The 21,151-nt window shown below is 44.6% G+C and overlaps 1 protein-coding gene across 1 annotated transcript in view; it reads left to right on the forward strand.

Annotated features, from left to right (window-relative positions):
• Positions 1 to 21,151, forward strand: part of MCM10 (minichromosome maintenance 10 replication initiation factor) — a 47,036-nt gene that overhangs the window by 17,852 nt on the left and 8,033 nt on the right. Inside the window, exons 9-16 of the mRNA XM_040343407.1 lie at positions 6,635 to 6,751; positions 7,181 to 7,380; positions 9,059 to 9,159; positions 9,243 to 9,356; positions 9,459 to 9,576; positions 11,892 to 12,108; positions 17,239 to 17,380; positions 19,071 to 19,186. Of these exons, the coding sequence (XP_040199341.1) occupies positions 6,635 to 6,751; positions 7,181 to 7,380; positions 9,059 to 9,159; positions 9,243 to 9,356; positions 9,459 to 9,576; positions 11,892 to 12,108; positions 17,239 to 17,380; positions 19,071 to 19,186 (1,125 nt within the window). The remainder of the gene's footprint in view (positions 1 to 6,634; positions 6,752 to 7,180; positions 7,381 to 9,058; positions 9,160 to 9,242; positions 9,357 to 9,458; positions 9,577 to 11,891; positions 12,109 to 17,238; positions 17,381 to 19,070; positions 19,187 to 21,151) is intronic.

Below are 21,151 nucleotides of genomic sequence, written 5' to 3' on the forward strand. Positions count from 1 at the left end.
TGCAAATTTCTAGTAAAAATAAATTACTCAACTTAATTTCTTTATCGTTACATCACGGGACACAGAGCGGCATTCATTACTATATGGGTTATATGGAGTACCTTCAGGTGATGGACACTGGCAATCTCAAACAGGAAATGCCCCTCCCTATATAACCCCCTCCCATAGGAGGAGTACCTCAGTTTTTACGCCAGTGTCTTAGGTGTTGGTCATGGTTTAGCTTGCCTCCGCATCCTTGGGATTAGGTGAGCTAACCGGTTCTGTCCAAAGGCCTCAGCGCTAAAGTGGTCAGTAACCGGACCCCAAACCCTTGGGGTATAGCCCATAATGCTTTTCTTTTTAGAGAGCTGGACCCTGGGCCCAGAACTTAGAAACCTTTGGGTGCCTAATGTTTCTGTTGCCAGAGTGCTATATGGGCCCAGGACAGTGGATCCTTCATAGGAACCCAGGGCCTGAAGGTCTAGACATCCCCACGGAGATGGGGGAAGATTGGGCCTCTTGCTTGGCAAAGTCCTGCGGCATGGAGCAGGTAAGTGAGGGGAAAACTTGCGGAACTTGGTTCTTAGCAGGTTTTTTCTGGGGGGTCACAGGGGACATGCCTAAGGTTATGCGCTGCATCTGGCAAACTAGTCACATATCTTAATGATAGGATGGCTCTATGTGTATTATTCCCCATAAGAAGTGACCTCCCTTGTAGTGTTGGAAAAGCATTGAGTGGGGCCTGTGTGATATAAAGTGTATGTGTGTGTCAGAGAGCTGTGCTTACCTGCAAGCCTCCAGGCGTTGCTCCATCAGTCTTCCTCCTCTGAGCCTGCAAGCAGGCAAAACGATGACCTCCTCGTGGTTTCCAGCTGGAGCAGAGAGGCTCCCTTCCCCCCAACCCCCCCCCCCTATCGGCGGGCGCGCGCGTTCACGTGTTATAGGCGCAATTCGCGCCGTTTAGCTGAGGGGGGAAGGGCGGGTCAGTGGCTTAAGGAAGGGGCGGCCCTTCCTTTTTCGTTCCAAACAGCTCATTCAATACATTGGAACTGGGGAGGAAAGACCAGAGCGGCAGCACGGGGCGCCGAGGACACACAGTGGCCAGAAAGGATATTGCAGTCTTCAGAAGACTGTTTTCAAGCCTAGAAATAGGCTGTTTCTTTTCCATCTCATAGTTTTTTCGTTGCAATACTACTCAGGGGGACAGAATGCTTTTTCTTTCCTGGATTTGAAACAAAAACAAAAAAAAAAGAAAAAGATTGAAAAAAAAAAAAAAAAGTCATCTAGGGGAGAGGAAGCATTTTTTGTCCCCCAAACAGGTGTTTGGGCAATTAACTATTTATAGTTCCAAGTACCAATAAGCTAGCAGGTGTACCTCGGTATTGTACCATGGCATCCGGGTCAGAGGGTACAAGAGGTGGGGATTCCCCCAGAGAGTCTGAGGTCTCGGACAAAGTTATGCCGCTGCTTTCCCCACAGGGAGCCTTAGGGCCATCGGGATCTGGGGCTGGAGCTGGCGCGGGTCAGTCCAACCCTAAGATAGTCACGGACGAGGTATTACTCACCTCTTTAAAGGAGATGGAGAAAAGAATGGGAAAAAATGATAGCCACAGCTATGCGGGGCAGTAAACGGATTAGATCTCCGTCGCCCGAGCGCGGACCCTCAGAAGAGGAGGTCCTTTCCTCAGGGGAATTGGACGACCTCTTGGACAAGGACCAAGTAGGTTCAGGGATCGAAGATCCGGATACAGAGGAGGCAGTCTCCCAAGGGGAGAGCTGGTGGATTCAAGCCTTAACGGACTTGGTCCATAATGCATTCAACTTGCCAGTACCAGATCTCCAGGTATCGACGGTTTCAGCTTTGGGCTCACTGAGGGCGCCTCAAAGCAATGCAGTGTTTCCGATCCACCCTCTACTAGAGGGAGTTTTGGTCCAAGATTGGAACAAGCCAGATAAAATCTTCTTACCACCTAAAAGATTCTCTGCCCTATATCCTATGGAAGATAAATTTTCCAAGAAATGGGCTACTCCTGCAGTGGACGCAGCCATCTCATGTATTAACAAATCATTAACATGCCCTGTAGAAAACATACAGGTATTCAAGGATCCAGTTGATAAACGCTTGGAAGCACTACTTAAGAACTCCTTCACTACTGCAGGGGCAGTAGTACAGCCAGCTGTGGCTGCGATTGGGGTTGCTCAAGCATTATCGGATCAAGTTAAGCAGATGCTTAAACTTATTCCTGCCCAGCAGGCAGAAGAATTTTCGGATGTCCCTAAGGCCATATGTTTTACGGTAGACGCAATTAAGGATTCTATCCAGCAAGCGTCACGTTTATCGTTATCCCTTATCCATATGAGAAGACTCTTATGGTTAAAAAGCTGGGAGGCCGAGCCCCCATGCAAGAAGCTCCTGGTAGGGTTCCCCTTCCATGGAGGACGACTCTTCGGAGAAGACCTAGATAAATACATTCAGACCATTTCAAACGGCAAAAGTACTCTCTTGCCAACTAGAAAGAAGTTTCAGGGGCCTGCGTTTAAACAACAGTACTCCCCTGGGCAGGGGCCCTCTAATACCAAACAGTATCGACGGCCTCCTGCGAAAGCAAACTTCGGCTTCAACAGCAAGTCACAAGGACAGGCTGCTAGAGGCAGAAAGCAGTGGTTTCGCAAACCAGCAAAACCAGCCCCCAAGCCGACCTTATGAAGGGGCGCCCCCACCCACGAAGGTGGGGGGAAGGCTGCGACTCTTTTCAGAGGTCTGGGAAGCCAGCATTCCCGACGAGTGGGTACGGTCTTCCGTGGCCACGGGCTACAAATTAGATTTCCTAAAGTTTCCTCCTCCTCATTTCCAGGCGTCGAGGATTCCAAACGATCCGGAGAAGGGAGCCGCATTAATGTCGGCATTAAATCATCTACTTTCCCAGGAAGTAATAGTAGAGGTACCAGTCCTGGAACAGGGGCTGGGTTTCTACTCCAACCTATTCATCATCCCAAAGTCCAATGGAGAGGTCAGGCCAATTTTGGACCTAAAGATGGTAAACGCATACCTAAAAGTCCGCTCATTTCGGATGGAATCCGTGCGGTCAGCAGCTGCCACACTCCAAAAGGACGACTTCATGGCGTCCATAGACATAAAGGATGCCTACCTTCATGTTCCAATTTATCAGCCACATCAAAGATATCTACGTTTCATGGTGGCTTCGCGTCATTTCCAATTCGTGGCGCTTCCCTTCGGGTTGGCTACGGCCCCCCGGGTGTTCACGAAGGTCCTAGCTCCAATCCTAGCCAAGCTAAGGATCCAAGGGGTCACGATCCTAGCATACCTGGACGACCTCCTAGTCATAGATCACTCGTCTCCCGGCTTGGGGCGAGCAGTGGCCCTCACGGTCCAATACCTCGAAGTTCGGCTGGGTCCTAAATCGAGAAAAGTCAGCTTTCCTGCCCACAAGGCAGTTGGAATATCTCGGCATGAGATTAGACACAGAACAACAGAGTGTTTCTACCTCTGAGGAAGGTCAAAGCCATCAAGGAATTAATCCTACTGGTTCTAAGCAAGAAGGAACCGACTATTCGCCTATGTATGAGGTTACTAGGCAAGATGGTGGCCACATTCGAGGCGGTACCATACGCCCAGAGCCACACTCGCATCCTGCAGGCAGCCATCCTGTCAGCATGGAGCAGAAGGCCACAGGCCTTGGATATCCTGTTGCCGCTCTCATCAAGAGTCCGACAAAGTCTGTGTTGGTGGTTAGACCCTCAGAATCTACTGAAGGGGAAGTCTTTCAGCCCAGTGGCTTGGAAGATAGTGACCACAGACGCCAGCCTGACGGGCTGGGGAGCAATTTTGGATGGTTGCACTCGCCAAGGTACTTGGGCAAAGCCAGAGAAGCAGTTGCCCATCAACATCTTGGAGCTCAGAGCTGCTCGACTAGCCCTCAGGGCTTGGACGTCAAAATTGCAGGGGTTCCCGGTGAGAATTCAATCAGACAATGCCACGGCCGTGGCATACATAAATCACCAAGGGGGAACCAGGAGTCAAGCCGCTCAGAGAGAGGTGAGCTTGATTCTCCTATGGGCAGAGGCTCATGTGCCCTGCATATCGGCAATATTCATTCCAGGAGTGGACAACTTTCAGGCGGACTTCTTAAGCCGCCAGACTCTGTTGCCGGGGGAATGGTCTCTACATCCACAAATCTTTCAAGCACTCTGCCAAAGATGGGGAGTGCCGGACGTGGATATCATGGCATCGAGACTCAACAAGAAGCTAGACAGGTTCATGTCCCGCTCAAGGGATCCGATGGCCTGCGGAATCGATGCGTTGGTTTGCCCTTGGCATCAGTTCAAACTTCTTTATGCGTTTCCCCCGCTCCAGTTACTACCCCGCCTGCTGCGCAGGATCCGGGTGGAGCACATACCAGTCATCCTGGTAGCTCCAGCATGGCCCAGAAGGGCATGGTACTCACTAATCTTAAGGATGGTAGTGGGAGACCCTTGGACTCTTCCTCTACGGCCAGACCTGCTATCGCAAGGTCCGATCCTCCACCCTGCCTTACGGCATCTAAATTTGACGGCCTGGAAGCTGAATCCCTGATTCTCAGGGGTAGAGGTCTGTCTCAGAGAGTAATCTCTACCCTAATCAGAGCCAGGAAACCGGTCTCTAGGGTGATTTATCACAGGGTCTGGAAGGCCTATGTAGGCTGGTGTGAGTCCAAGCTATGGCTTCCTCGCAAGTTCACCATCGATAGAGTTTTAAGTTTTCTCCAGCTAGGAGTGGATAAAGGATTGGCATTAAGCACAATCAAAGGACAGATTTCTGCTCTGTCAGTGTGGTTTCAGCGGCCGCTGGCCACCCACTCGCTGGTTAAGACCTTCCTTCAAGGGGTCTTACGTATTAAACCTCCAGTTAAATCCCCGCTTTGCCCGTGGGATTTAAATCTTGTTCTGTCAAGTTTACAGAAACAACCGTTTGAGCCGTTGGCTGAAATTCCTTTGGTTTTACTGACAAGGAAGTTAGTATTTTTGGTCGCCATAGTTTCCGCAAGAAGAGTATCGGAACTGGCGGCCTTATCCTGTAAGGAACCATATCTTATTTTTCATAAGGACAGGGTCGTTCTTCGCCCTCATCCTTCCTTCCTACCGAAGGTTATATCCAGTTTTCATCTAAACCAGGATTTGGTATTACCATCCTTCTTCCCTAAACCTACTTCCAGAAAAGAAGGGTTGCTGCATACCTTGGATATTGTCAGGGCCATGAAGGCCTATCTTAAAGCTACAAAGAAGATCCGGAAAACAGATGTGCTGTTCATTTTACCGGATGGGCCCAAGAAGGGGCAGGCAGCTGCAAAGTCCACCATTTCTAGGTGGATTAAGCAATTAATCACTCAGGCCTACGGCTTGAAAGGGTTGCCTCCTCCAGTATCATTAAGGGCTCATTCTACTAGGGCCATGGGCGCCTCCTGGGCAGCACACCACCAGATCTCTATGGCTCAAGTTTGCAAGGCGGCAACCTGGTCTTCTGTCCACACGTTTACAAAATTCTACCAGTTGGACGTAAGAAGGAATTCTGATACAGCCTTTGGGCAGGCAGTGCTGCAGGCTGCAGTTTGAGACCCTCGGATTCCGGGGGCTCCTCTTTTTTGAGTTAAATTTAAAATTTAAGAATTTTCTCAACTAAGTTGGATTTATTATGATTTGAGTATTCTCTAAATTAAATCCTTTTGTCTTGGAGATGTTCTCCCTCCCCTCATTGTAAGCATTGCTTTGGGACATCCCATATAGTAATGAATGCCGCTCTGTGTCCCGTGATGTAACGATAAAAAAAAGAGATTTTTAATACAGCTTACCTGTAAAATCTTTTTCTTGGAGTACATCACGGGACACAGAGCTCCCACCCCTCTTTTGAGGACCATTTTGGGAGGCATACTGCTTGCTACAAAACTGAGGTACTCCTCCTATGGGAGGGGGTTATATAGGGAGGGGCATTTCCTGTTTGAGATTGCCAGTGTCCATCACCTGAAGGTACTCCATATAACCCATATAGTAATGAATGCCGCTCTGTGTCCCGTGATGTACTCCAAGAAAAAGATTTTACAGGTAAGCTGTATTAAAAATCTCTTTTTTAATGCACACAAACACAAAATATGAGCCTTTTTTTTTTTTTTTTTTTTTTTTTTTTTTTTTTTTTTCACTTAACATTTTAACATTCTGGATGGTCACCCTGTAAGGGGGCACCAGCTTTGTGTTCCACCATCTCTGGGTGGCTATGACAAACCACCATCTAGGCTTATACTCTCAGGGATTGATTTTCCTCCTTTTCATGTCAAAACATGCATCTAGATCTGTGATTGCTTCTTGGACTTTTTGGTATGAAGCAACGGTTTTCCAGATCTGCTAGGTTGCCACCTGGTCTTCTGTTTACATTTTTTCTACGTTCAACTAGGTGGGTGTTTCACCTCCATTGGATGCCAGCTTCATGCGCTGTAGGCTGTCCCCAGTTCGGTTCTTTCTTGGGCCTGTTGACACTGTTGGTGTGCTGTTGCCCACCCATCAGTTGGACTGCTTTGAAATCTCCCAAACGTGGCTTTCAATGAATGGGGAAGAAAATTGAGTTTTAGATTTCCTTTGTTGTAAGCATATCTCCTTTTCACAACAGGTATGCCTTTCTGTTGACAATCCACAAAAGATCTTGTTACTGGGAGAAGCAATGGATTTGGGAACATGTAAAGCTCGTAAGAAAAATGGTGATCCCTGCACACAAATGGTTAACGTGGTAGGTGGCCAGTTTCTTCTCTCACTTTCTACATAGATATCATTTCCAGATCTTGCCAAGTTGTCCTTATGCACTTCATAACTAATGGCTTTTTACTGCATCTGTTTAAAAAAAAAAAAGATACACGTGTCTGTGTGTATTAGTTATATGTGATTGAAACTTTTTTAAATACATAAAGAATATTTTTCAGTATGTAGCTAAGATCAAGAGCAACTCAAACTAGCATGGAGGAAGCTATAAATCTAACACTGGCAATTATTTTTGACTAAATGGTAATATCTTTTTTTAACTAAATTATTTTGAATAGCTATTTGAGTAATCTGTTGCTGTAAGAGACAGAGCAGGAATGTGGCATGGTCGTTGTGTTTTAGATATGTATTCTATGTATCTACTTTCTTTATCTCTGAAACAATGTTTTGTTCTATTTAGAATGACTGTGAGTTCTGTCAGTATCATGTGCAAGCTCAGTATAAGAAGGTGAGCGCCAAACGAGCAGATCTGCAGTCAAGCTATTCTGGACATGTCCCTAAGAAAATGACGACTAAGGGAGGAAACAGCCTGAAAGAGAAACTGTGCCACAGTGGCTTTCATTATGGTGGTGTGTCCTCCATGGCATATGGAGCTTCACTGTAAGTAGATTGCTAACTTATCTGTAATTTTTGGTATCGAATAATAAAAAAAAATTTTAGTATGTGTTTTATTAAATTCCAATTAATACAGGCAGTCCCGGGGTTACAAACAAGATTGGTCTGTAGGTTTGTTAAGTTGAATCTGTAAGTCGGAACAGGTAAAAAAATATTTAAGTGTAGCTCCAGCCGAAAAAAAGATTTTTAAGCTTTTTGGATAGCCTTGTAATGTTTTGTTCAGAAGATTTCACCTCACTTTCTGTCCCAATGACAATGGGATTTTGAAAATTTGGGGTTGTTGTGGAAACCAGCTTTGGTGATAGAGCACCAGTGGAGGTACTCCCCCATAATAACTCTTACGGGAGTGAATTTCCCTTCCTAGGGGTAGATTTTCTATCACTTCCTGTTTCCCTCCGTTTGTAAGTAGTAATGTTTGTAACTAGGGGACCACCTGTATAAAAATTGATAGTTTACAGAATTAAGTTTTTAGTAGGGTTGTACCGATACTAGTACTACTGGCTTTCTCTTAGGGGACACAAGGCTGCATCTAGGGACATGGCTGCATTTGGGGACACATGGCTGCATTTAAAAAAAAGGTATCGGTATCGGCGAGTACATGGGGAAAAAAAGTATCTTGTACTAAAAAAGTGGTATCGGGACAACCCTAGTTTTTAGTTTTACACCATACCACTGTCTTGCAAGGCATACTTGGAGGGAATACAGAAAATGTTCAAATAGAAGGGGTCTGGATACATTTAGTTCTTAAGACTTTGCGTAAGGTTCTCTTTTCTGTGGCTAATGATCCAAGGTTAGAATTTGTCTACCGCTGTCTTGCTTTGGAAGTTAATTCTGGAATATACATGTATCGGGTCATTAAGAAACTTTTGTAGTCTTGCAAAAATTGTTTGGCTAAGCTCAGCATTGAAAAGTGGCCTCTACAATGTGTCTGATGGCTCCACTAACTTCTGACTTCTTGCAGTGCCTCTAGACCCCAGTATTGAGTTTTTTCAGAAGAGCCCAGTGGCATAGTAACGTTAAAGAAGCCATCCTGTCTTTTAACTTTGTGAATCTGTGAAACAGCAGAGCTGCTTTAAAGACCAGTTCCGCACAGGGCCTGTTCATGCCAACCTGCACAGCATATCACATGATTAAATTTTTAAATTTTTTTTATAACTTTTTAATGTTGCCAAAAAAAATGTAACTTCATGCACCTTGTTGCGCTGCGGTGGCTTGCATTGCACGCTGTAAAATGCTGCTTTTACACAATACACATGCATAGTTTGAACAGCGCACATAGAGCATAATGATTTTCTACAGCATGTGTGCCTGTGCATTAAACAATGCAGATGAGTGCAATTGGCTTAAACAAGCCCTTACAGTTAAAGCAGAACTCATCAGTGGTCCTTACCTGCTGCACTCAATGGTGCTCACATAAATACATTTGATGCCATAACGCCTGGAGGTGGTGGGATGGAAGATGCTGGCCACCATTTAACCTGGAAGACTGGGCGACATCTAGGGGTGGAAAGGATTAACTGGGGGACAGCTCCAGATTGAAATTATTGCAGCAAAAGCTGCTCTTATTTTTAATAATGCTAGCCTCTTTTTATTTTTTAAATATGAATGTTGTCTTTTTTTTTTCCTCCTGTATATTAAATTTGTATTGTTTTTGTGTCTACAGTGCATCAGCTACAGCACCTAAGAAATCTGTCCAAACAACTCTATCCAATATGGTAGTTAGAGGCGCAGGTGCCATAACACTGGAAGCAAAACAAAAAATGGGTATTTATTTGACTTTGCGATCCCAGTACTAATGTCACGTTTCTAGTATAACAATATCTAGAATAACAAACTTTATTCTTCAGCTGCTGCAAAGAAAAACACTGTGCAGTGTTCAGATGAGTTTAAGGAGCTTTTGACTGTACCAACTCCAGGAGCCCTCAATCTGAATAGACATTTGTCCGGCCTGAACCCAAAAGGTAACAGGACTGTTCCACATCCACTCATTTGTACTTTAGGTATTGGGTAGAAACCTTTATTTTGCATTCAAAGGTTGTTAAATTGAAAACTTTATTTTTAAGGAACCACTGCTAACCCTGGGTCGTGTATTCAGTCTCTCTCGGCTTCAGAGCTTCTGAAACAGCAGAGAAAACAGTTGTTGGATGCAAGAAAACGGAAATCAGAAGAGACCCAGAAAAGGTTAATTCAGACTATAGTTTCTTCATCACACTTTCCATATACAAGAAAGTGTATCTGTGGCATGTTATCTTACCCCCAAATCTAAACTCATTGACTATAATTTGAGCCTAATTTAAAGGCTGTAAATAGTACTTTGGAATTGGTTGCTTAGTAGAGCAAACATTGGCCTGATTTTAAGCCTTTAACGACTTCAATGCCATGCTCTCGCACCCCCTTCCTGCCCAAGCCACTTTTCAGCTTTCTGCTCTGTCGCTGTTTAACCACTCGACTACCGGCCGCACAGTAGCTCAATTGTTCTGACAGGACGTCATATGCCGCGTTACTGGGAACACAATGCGTGTGCCCAGTGGCTGCGATGGCCGACAGGGCACCCGCGATTGCCCAGTAACTGAGCAGGACCGTGGATCTCTGCGTGTAAACACAGAGATCCATGTCCTGTCAGGGAGAGGAGACCGAAGCTGTGTCCCTTGTACATAGGACACAGATCGGTCACCTTCCCAGTCAGTCCCCTTCCCCCACAGTTGGAATCACTCACTAGGCTACACATTTAACCCCTTCCTCGCCCCTAATGTTAACCTCTTCCCTGCCAGTCACATTTATACAGTAATCGGTGCATATTTATAGCACTGTTCACTGTATAAATGTGAATGGTCCCAAAAATGTGTCAAAAGTGTCCGATGTGTCCGCTATAATGTTGCAGTCCCAATAAAAATCGCAGATCGCCGCCATTCCTAGTGTAAAAAAAAAAAAATAAATACATAATTATGTCCCCTATTTTGTAGGTGCTATAACTTTTGCGCAAACCAGTCACTATACGCTTATTGCGATATTTTTGGTAAAAAAAAAATGTAGAATACGTATCGGCCTAAACTGAGAAAAAATAAAAAACATTTTTTTTCAAAATTGGATATTTATTATAGCAAAAAGTAAAAAAGATTTTTTTCAAAATTGACGCTCTTTTTTTGTTTATAGCACAAAAAATAAACCGCACAGGTGATCAAATATCAGCAAAAGAAAGCTCTATTTGTGGGGAAAAAAGGATGTAAATTTTGTTTGGGAGCCACGTCGCACGACCGTGCAATTGTCAGTTAAAACGACGCTGTGCCGGAAGCTAGAAATTCGCCTGGGCAGGAAGGGGGTATATGTGCACAGTAAGCAAATGGTTAAATGACAATTGCGCAGTCATACTACACTGTACCCAAACAGAATTTTTTGCATTTTGTTCCCACAAATAGAGCTTGCTTTTGGTGGTATTTGATCACCTCTGCTGTCTTTATTTTTTGCTATATTTTTTTCTCTGTTTATAAAAATTTGTAAAGAAGTAAGTTTTCTCCTTCACTGATAAGGCGGCACCGATGAGGCGGGCACCAATGAGGTGGCACTGACATGCGACAATGATGGGCAATTAATAGGTGGCACTGATGGGTGACACATGGCACTGAAAGGCTGCAATGATGGGTACTTATGGGTGGCACTAATATGCATCCCTGGTGGTACTGGTAGGAATTTTGGATGGGCACTGGTTGGCAGCTGCCTGTGCATTGATTGGCAGCTGCCTTGGCACATATTGGCATTTCCCTGGTGGCATACCTGGTGGTCCATTGTGGATGCCTATCTCTGGTGGTCCTGGGCGGCATCCTGGTGGTCCTAGGCAGGCATCCGAGAGGGGGCTGCGCTGATAGACACAACTCTCCCCTGTCAGGAGAGCAGCCGATCGGCTCTCCTCTACTCGCGTCTCTACTCGAGTGAGGAAAAGCCGATCAACAGCTCTTCCTTGTGGTCAGCCGTGATTGGACACTGCTGATAACGTGGTAAAGAGCCTCCGTTTGAGGCTCTTTACCGAGATCAGTGTAGCTGTGTGTCAGACTGACACACCGCACCAATCGCCGCAACGCGTGCCCCCATTGGTCAGGATAACTGAACCATCGTCTGGCCGTCATTTTGCTATAGGCCGGGCAAGGAAGGACTTTTGGTGTTCAAGGTACAACCCCAAAATATTTAAATTCCTAGGGTGTATCTATTTTTAAAACTATTGCTGAACAAAGTAGAATTTTTTTTTTTGTTACCTTTTTGCCAGTGGTCTGCTGGGAAATAACAGATTTTGTAAGAGCATGTTAGAAAGCTGTATATATTAATTTGGAATCGTAAGAAAATGCAAAGTTTTTGCTGAATTAATACGACCATTACAAAATGTAAATTTTTCCCTTCTCTGTCAGAGGTGGAAGCGGACACCTAAAATGCCATTTTAAATATTAACTATTGTCTGGTTGACAAATGTAATCTTGTCTCATAAAATGAACCATCTTGTTTCTTAGGTTTCTTGAAAGCACAAATGACACAGAACAGTCAAGTTCCACTACAAGTGCTGTGCAGGCAATATTTCAGTCTCCTAAGCAAGCTGCAGAGTTCCCCAGAGCCCAGAAGATATCTGCCCCCAAGTTGGGTCGTGGTGTTACCGAGGGTGAAGATGTTGTCTTCTTTGATGTGTCTCCACCTTCCTGCAAATTAAAGGCTTCTGCAGAAGCTAAAAAGGTATAGTAATAGTTCATAGTAAATATACAAATTCTTATCTTGGTACTTTTTTATAAAAATAAAAATAAAGTGTCTTAAATGAAAAGGTGAACTAGCTCACTACATCATCCCTGCTGGGAAGGGGTCAGGAAGTGTTTTTCATGTGTCCTGGTGTCTGCTCTAAACCTGCAACACTGCTGACCTTCACTTGTTTTTTTTTTTCCTTTGTGGCAGCTCTCGATGCTGCATCACAGGAGGGGAGGCCTGGATTCGTTTGAAGCAATTAGTTGGGCAGACTGCACTCTCTATCCTCTCCTTGATATATGGTACAGCTAGGGACACATGCACAGTGCACCAGTACCATCATCGGGGACTGGCTTACCCATGACGGCAAGACCGGGAGAGGAGCGCACAAGTTTCTGTGCTGGTAGGAGCTTGCTGCACACCACTTCTAGGATCACTGGGCAGTAATCCTTTTATATTTTTTCCTCAGGGTACGGGTAGAACACTTGTTTTGGTACTTTTTTTGGCTGGCCCTACTACCATTGCCCTTCAGCCAGCTGTGGACTGCTTTCTTGGCTAGAGCCATGCATTGTCAGCAAGCCATGTCTCAGCGATAAAAGTAAGAGGAATTTGGGAACCTTCTCTCCTATCAGGCAGGGAGGAACCTTGTTGTAGCTCCCCTTGCAATGGCTCCCTTGGGGGGGTCAATTAGTTCCAGGTGGCTCTGATTCTCAATGTTTCTGTATTTTGCATTACAAAGGGTCATCTTTCAGTTCCTTTGTGTCAAGTGAGGATGTTGCACATTGTTCCTCTGAGGAGTCTACTCTTTAAGAAGCCCAGTGTTCTCTCAAACCTCAAAGGGCATTTGTTGATTTCCTTGCAGAGGTAGTTTGAACCAAATTTCAACAACTGATTTTGCCACTTCTAGCGATGCCTTCTCAAAGTTACCAGACTGGTGTCATGGCGTCTGCCTTGGCAGGCCTAATCTGTTCTGTTCACCCTTGCTTAAAGGATGTGATCTATACAGATTGGGCTCACCCTGAAAAGGGGTGTGTCCCACTAAAGAGGTTTACTTAACAGTATCTTATGAAAAGTGAGTTCACCAATAATGGAGCAAGCCCGCTGTCGTTCTTGCGGTTTCATATCTGAGCAGGACCTTGATGGATCCTGTGGACGAAGTACTGGTCTTTAATGATTCTTCAGGCTTAGAGGCACTTATCCCATTTAAGCCTTCTATTGTCTAAGTAGGGGGAGTTGTGCAATCGACAGTTGCAGCCGTGGGTGTGTCAGGCTCTTAAGGTTTGGGCTCCTGGGATATACTGAATCTGCTAGGTGCCTGGAGTATTTTCCTTGAGCACTCAATTTCTCAGTGGATGCCTTGAAGGATTCCATTCAACAACTTTGTCCCTGTACATATGCTCAGAATCCTTCAGCTGAAGTGTTGGTCAATGGGAACTGCCTTGTGAAAAACATGTAGAATGTCTACCATTTCAAGGAAACTTTTGTTGCCTGGGCCTGCCTTGGATGATTACATCCAAAAAGTGACCATGGGTAAGAATATCCTTTTGATCCTTACTGCTGAAAAATGTAAAGTCCACTACCGCTGAAAGGCAAAGTCGCTCCATCCCACTTCCAAAAAGCCTGCCTTTTGTGCTTTGCAGGCCTAGGGCTCAAAGCTGAAACCCAGTTTTGCAAGAAGTATTGGCCAATGAGGGATTTGCAGTGCAGTATCTTGGGGTTACAAATTGGAATTCCTAAACTTTCCATTAACTTTTAATGCTCTCAGATGTTTCACTGAATCCCCAAAAAAAAAATCTTATTTTTTTCAGGCTCTCGATTGATTACACAAAATGTGATCGCTCTAGTCCCAAAGGGAAAAAGGTTTCAGTTTCTTTTCAAACCTTATCACTGTAACTAAATGGCAACGTGTACCCAGTTCTGGAGGGGCTCAACAAGTTCGTTCGTATGAAAAATTCTGAATGGAATCTGGTTACCTCAGGAGTCTTCCGCTTAAAGTCCAGTCGGACAATGCTACCAATCATTAACCAAGGCAGAATTTGAAGTCTCGCCGGTCAGGCAGATATTCTCACCAGACATGGCTGAATCGGGGGAAGTGGGCTTCTCACCCACAGGTGTTTGAGGCATTCTGTTAGCAATGGGGATGCTGGAAGTGGATCTTTAATGCTGCAGTTCAAGACGAAACTGGACATGTTTATTTCCACTACCAGGGACCCTTGTGATGGATGCCCTGATGACTTTATGGGACCGGGAGTTTTTTTTGCCTTCCTACTGCTACAACTTCTACCTCAACTGTTTCGCAAAGCACAGTTAAGGTGGGTGGGGGTATTCCTGTGATTTTTGGTACCAAGAAAACGTAATACTTTTGGATGTGGTTCCTGTGTTTTATCTGTGGTTAACAGCATCGATTCAACAATCTGACTTCTTTCTCTTTCCCTTCCTTCCTTCGGAATGATCACAGATTACTACAAATCTGCTCTTTCTAGATAAGCTTGAAATAAACTGACAAATCTAAGACCTTACAATAAATGACTGGGCCCTTCCTTTAAAGAGCTTTTTCTACCGGGAGCCTTGGTGCATTCTAGGCTATTCAACGTCCAGCTTTTGTAATTCAAGTTTGAGGCTGCTACATGATCTGATCTCCAATCCATTCCTTTTACTGAGTTTTTCCAGGCAGCTGTTCGGCCCCTGTGGACACTACCTTCGGGAGATGGGTGTTGCAGGCGACAGTTAACCTGTGTGTTTGGATCGCTTAGCTTCTGCTGTTCTGCTCCCCTTATATATTCAATGCTTTGGGACATCCCTACCATAATGGATATAAAAACGCCCTGTGATGTACTCCCAGAAAAGGATTCTACAGGCAAACAATCCTTCTTCCCCTTTTTTTTTTTCCTTCTAGGGCCATTTGGTGTAATTTTACATCCCTGCTTTTAGTTGGTTTTACCACTGAGGGACTGATTGATGACTTCATATACTAGGTGGAGTGTTGCAGGCACATACTTTGTGTTCTTTTCACCATTCAGTGTTGAAGCATCATCCTGCTGCTGCTCCTAACTGGGACATATGAATTATGCTTTCTGCTTGCCTACAGTGTTATGGTAAATTTCCTACCAGTAGCTATAGCCTGAGAATTCAAGGAACTAGCCTTTTGTTGCTGAGCTGCAGTCCTGCTGTACCAGGTACCTCCAACTAGCCACTCGCCTAACTGCTTTAATGCTGCCAGCAATGTACTGCTGAAGGTCCCTAAACTGAATGGAATTTTACCCTCTGAGTATGTTATCTGCTGAGTGTTCCCCTAGCTCTGTCGGGTGTTGCCAGTCCTTTTTTCTGTTCCTGGAGAAATTCATTGTAGTCGTGCTTAACTTTATGGGCCAAATTGCAACTTGTTTTACTGACCCACTGCAGAGACCATAAGCATGAATCCAAGCCTTCCGCTGCAGAGTTTGTCTGCCCCCCAGTGGTCTTGACAGGCTCAGTGTCTTTAGACTCTTTAGGATGCGGAATCCCTTAAGTTCCTAATGAACAATGTTGCTGCTGAGCGTCACAGGCCTTTCCTCCCAGACCCAGAGTCTGTCTTAATCCTATAGAAGCGTATTTCATCTCCTTAAAATTAGGAATGTCCCGATACCGAGCATTTCCCTGAGTACTTGTACTCGGGGAAATGCTCCGATGCTTCACCCGGTACCGGGGCTGCCAGGGGTGATCGGTGCGGTGGGGGAGTTGCAAGCACTGATCTGCCCTCTTTTCAGCTGCTTTAAAGTTACACAGCGGTGATCAGTGCTTGTAACTCCCCCCCCAAAGCCGCACCGATCACTGCTGACTGTCCCTGTATCTTCCTCCGTACTGCTTTCCCCCTCTGTGCACCGTGTCCCCCTCTTGCTGCTCTCCCCCTCCATGTCCTCCTCCACCCCATCGATCTGTCAGGATGGAGAGCGAAGGTAGGAGCCACTAAATCCGGCTCCTACCTTTTCCTAACTAACAGTCGGTGATCACTGACTCTGTCCATTCACATAACTGAGCATCGTAACCTGTGTTTATGATGCTTCAGTTTATGAATGGAGAGGAGCTTCTCTCCATTTATTTTAGCTGAGGCTGCAGAGAAAGGGACTGGGGAATCTGTGTCCTTAGTCCCTTTCTCTGTCTCAAAGGGGAGATTTTTTTTTTATAATAAAAATGTAAATAAGACACAATAAAAAAAAAAAATGGCATCATGGCTGTTGAAGCCTTGTGTTCTGAGAGACCTACAATGTTACAAGCTGGGAAGTCTACTTGCCTTAAGGTCTACCTTCATACATGGATGGCCTACTTTGTTTGGAGCAAAACTTTCATTCTCAAATTATGTGTTGTATGAAATCCAGGCCCTCCTGGATGCATCCCAAGAGTCAGATTTCAGTGGTTGAAATCCTCTTCCAACGATCACTAGCTTCCTGTTCCTTAACCACTTGCTTACTGGGCACTTAAACCCCCCTCCTGCCCAGATCAATTTTCAGCTTTCAGCACTGATGCACTTTGAATGACAATTGCGCGGTCATACAACACTGTACCAAAATAAATTTTTATTATTATTTTTTTCACACAAATAGAGCTTTCTTTTGGTGGTATTTGATCACCTCTGCGGTTTTTATTTTATGCTAAACAAACAAAAAAAAGATGGAAAATTTTGAATTTATTTTTTTATATATTTTGTTATAGAATTTTGCAAACAGGTAATTTTTCTCCTTCATTGATTGACAGGTGGCACACATGGGCACAGATGAGCTGGGCAGCTCTCTCTGATCGGGACCGATGTCCCCCTGTCACCTGCCAGTGATCGGATTTTTTATTTTGTTCTCCTCACGCTGTTAGCGTGAGGAGAACCACATGATCAGCTGTCATTGGCCGGCAGCTGATCGCGTGGTAAGGGGTCGGGATCGACCCAGTGAGTCTCATAGACTCGCTGATCACAGAGCGTGCCCTGCAGGGGGTGGAGCGCAGGCCGCTCGAGCACGGCAATTCAGGTCCACAAGTCGTTAATGTCATACAGGAAGTCTCACATGTGACTCAATGGAATCTGAATTCTTGTTTCCCCAAATAAACTACAAGAAATGGATTTAATGGCAAGTTAAAAATTTCAAAATTTACTCTTTACAGATTGCTGCTTTTCGGAAATTACAAGCAAAAGGACAAGTGCTCACAAAAGAGAATCCGAACGGTATTAAGAGAAAACGTTCCAGCGCAATGGACATTGACCAAGTGGCCGAAAGGGTGGACAGAGATGTCACATCACCTGAAGGTAATCTGCCCTGAATGGCTGTTTTGCAGTTGCATTGAAGAGAAGTTGTCACAGAGCACAATGCCTTTTCCAGATGTTTCCCAATAGAAGCTTCCCTTCCTTCTTCTTCTTTTTTTTTTTTTTTTTTTTTTTCTCTTTTAAGACTTTCTGCCCCAAAAACTAGTATGCCACTCTAATCCCTTAATACCTATCTAAGGGCAGCTATGACGTTCTCTTTATTGTACATCCCAGAACACGGGGTGTATTCATATCCATTATAGGGTTCTTCTGCCACCTTCAGGTGATTGAACACTGGCAAAAAAAGGTAGGTATCCCTGCTCATGCATAACAGGAAATCCCCTCCTAAGCATAACCCCTCCCAGCTAGTCAAGGCTTCACTTTTTTTTTTTTTTTGCGATTGTCTTAGGTGATGGTCTTGTCTGCAGTTTCTATAAATGGCTAGCTTCTTAATGATTCTGGTTCACATTGCTGCTACTTTGAAATCGTGCAGGTTAGCCCCATTTCAGATGCTACTTGTAAGACATCTGTGCTGCTTCGTGCACAAGTCGCATGACAAGTTGTTCCCGATGATTTTCAATGACAACCATTCATATTAAGACTTCAAGTCGTGCTGACTTTAAAGTAGTCCCTGCACTACTTTTGGTCCGACTTTGATGCGAGCTACACAGGTATTCCCTAAAATTGTGGCCACAAAATCGCGCAACTTTCAAGTCAGAGTAGTACGAAAGGGGCCTAATGTCGCACCTGTAATCGGTAAAGTCGTGCAGGAACTACTTTTGCAAATCGGCGCAGCAATTGGACCGGTGCCATTACCGGCAATAGGCTGCGACTTGCGATTTGACCTGGCTTCTCTGAATCCGTTGCCTAGGGCTTACTATACTCTGTGGAATAGTACCTGGACCCCACACTGGACATGCGGGCACGGTGGGCACTGGCCCCTATGTGATTGGACCCTGTGTAATGTTATATTGACTTGTGAACCAATAGGGTACTATACAGGTATAAGGCATGAATTCCCAGCTGGAAGTTGAGTCCCTGAAGGTGCTTTTGTGACATAGCCTGCAGAGGTGGGTCAAGATTGGACCTCCCTGGGGGTCCTGCATCACACAATGGTGAGTGCCCTGGCAGAAGTTTAGTGGCGACAATCATGGACACCACATGTGTCGGTGTGAGAGTGGTTCCGTGAGGTGCTATAGGAACTACATGCCACAGCAAGTATTTTTTAAGGGGCCGCACAGTAGTTATGATATGCTATATATCTCCACTGCTGCCTCTCTCATTTACACTGTCACACTTCCCATTTATTATTCATGGCTTGCCTCAATTTAACTGATTTGGGAAACCACCACATGTAAGGGCTGTACAGTACTATTTTTTTTTTTTTTATTATTATTATATTTCTAAAACTGCACTATTTCTCCTTCCTACGGTTTCCACCTTCCCACATAACCAATCGGCAGTTTATCGAAGAGCTTTTAGGGAAACTTCAGTGTCCCGGTCTGTGTGTTACTATTACAGTTGTGGGCTTGTTTTAAAACTTTCATTGAGTTTTATATGTGGGACATTTGCATTCAAAAGGGTGTAAAGTGAATGTAGGTTGAGTCGCACAAATATTTTTTGTGTTTAATTTCCCACAACTCTTAAGCAATTAGCATGGTGTATTGATAGTTTTGTGATTTGATTTCTCCAGCTGATGACGAAGAACCAGTCATGAAGAAACACAAGGAACAACTTGCTTATTTACAGTCTGAGGAGTTCCAGAAGATTTTAAATGCCAAATCAAAGCACACAGGTGTCCTGAAGGAGGTAATACTAAAAAATGTTTTCTTGCTCGTGCAGAACAGAGGCGTGACTTTTCTAGACTTTGTTTGGGTGTGCTACCACCTTCAGGTGAATGTACACTGGGGAAAAAAATGAGGAATCCATGTCAAGGTATAAATGGGTGCCAGTCTGGTTGCTACGGCCAAGAGATACTGTGCTTGGATCTTGCATGCAAGAGTGGGGAGGGCCTGTAATGTAACGTATATTGGTAAGAGCTGGATCCTAGAGGCAGCAATCCAGCGTACAGTGTAGCGCTGACCTTGCTTGCAGGGTGCCATACAGTGATTCCCCTGGAGGGCATTTGAGTTTTTGGAGGCCTTGGGGGGAATCTGTAGTGATGGGTGAAGACTGGGCCTACTGTAGCGTGCCTTTGGGCTGTGGAATAATAATATCCCCCTGAATGTTCCCTGTGACTTGTTAGCATGCTTTGGTTCTGTCTGAGCAATTCTTGAGGCACTATACAGTGCTGGCAGAGTACCACAAGGGCGGTCTAGCTCAGTGGCAGTTCTCACGGGCTTGGATGCCTCCCATGAGCTTCCCCTCCTCTTTTCAGGTGCTGGAGGAAATTCTCCTTAAAGGTTGAATAGTTTGAGAATCTGGAATCCTCTGGAAAGTCCTCCCAGTTTGGACCTTGGGGTCCGGGCTGTCTGACACAAGACCATGATGGGCTTCCTAAAGGATGTGTTACGCTCTAACCTTGTGTTACTGCTGCCAGAACCCTCTTCTCTTCTCTTATAGTCACTGGGTTTTGGGCCTGGCATCTTGCAAAAAAATCTCATCCTTTCACGTGTACATGTAGGGGGAATTCTACAAAAAATAAAAAACCTGTTCTCCAGCAGTTGATTGATTTCCTACTTCATGATGGTCCTGGTATGTGAGGCCCCAGGTTTTAGACTCCACAGATAGGCGGTTGGAATCCTTGTTCAAGCCATCTTTCTTTGGTACGAGCAGCTTTAATAGCCGCAATGGGAGTTTTCCAAACCCTTAAGGTCTAGGTGAAGCATATTCCCCACTCTGACCTCCAAAGGTCCTGCAATTTGGCAGTTCCTGGAAGACTTTTCGAGAGCCTTGAGATTCTTGGTTGATGTTCCATTTCACCCAGAGTGTCGGTGCTTTCTGGGCTATTCAGCATCAAATGTTCTATTTTGGGGATGACCTTGTTGCTGGGTTGTTCTCCCCATCGTGTTCCTTGCTTTACAACCTCTGTGTCCTGGGATATATGATTAAAAAATTTGGATTTTTAGTTTACCTATAAAATCCTCAACGCCTTTTCAGTTATTGCTTGCTATAAAGCAGACTGGAGCTGAGAGGGGGTTAGGATTCCTGAACTTAAAATTCACCTGAAGGTGGCAGCAAAACTCAGGTATTCATGATTAATGGGGTTGTAAAGGTTCATTTTTTTTATTTTCTAAATAGGTTACTTTTAAGCTAGTGCATTGTTGGTTCACTTACCTTTTCCTTCGATTTCCCTTCTAAATGTTGACTGGATTTTGTTGTTGTTAATTTGTAAAAACAAATCATTGTTTAAAAATGTATTATTATAAAAAAAAATTAAGACAAATTAAAGAGATGTAGATGTATATAGACGACAATAAAGACACAACCTAAATATAAATTTCACTGAATTGTCCTAATAATGGACATATTCAACCCAGCTTTAGGCCTAATTGACAGATTAGACTATAGTCATAACAAGTTTGCTTTCCATTTATTTTATTACAATGCAGATCTATATTAATTGATAAATTATGCGATCTTTGAATATGAGTACCAGTCGGGAATGCAAATTTGGTTACTATCTGAATCTCTACACTTAAACTGGTAAAGTGAACCCTTGCCTTTCAGGGATAGGTGTATGCACTATCCAAGTAGCCCGTTTCCTGCCTCGGGTCATGGCGGGTGACAGGCACTCTCCGGGCTTTAGGAGGGGGAAACCTCACTTTACAAAAC

Source organism: Rana temporaria, chromosome 3 (assembly GCF_905171775.1).
Source record: "Rana temporaria chromosome 3, aRanTem1.1, whole genome shotgun sequence".
Lineage (NCBI taxonomy): Eukaryota > Metazoa > Chordata > Amphibia > Anura > Ranidae > Rana > Rana temporaria.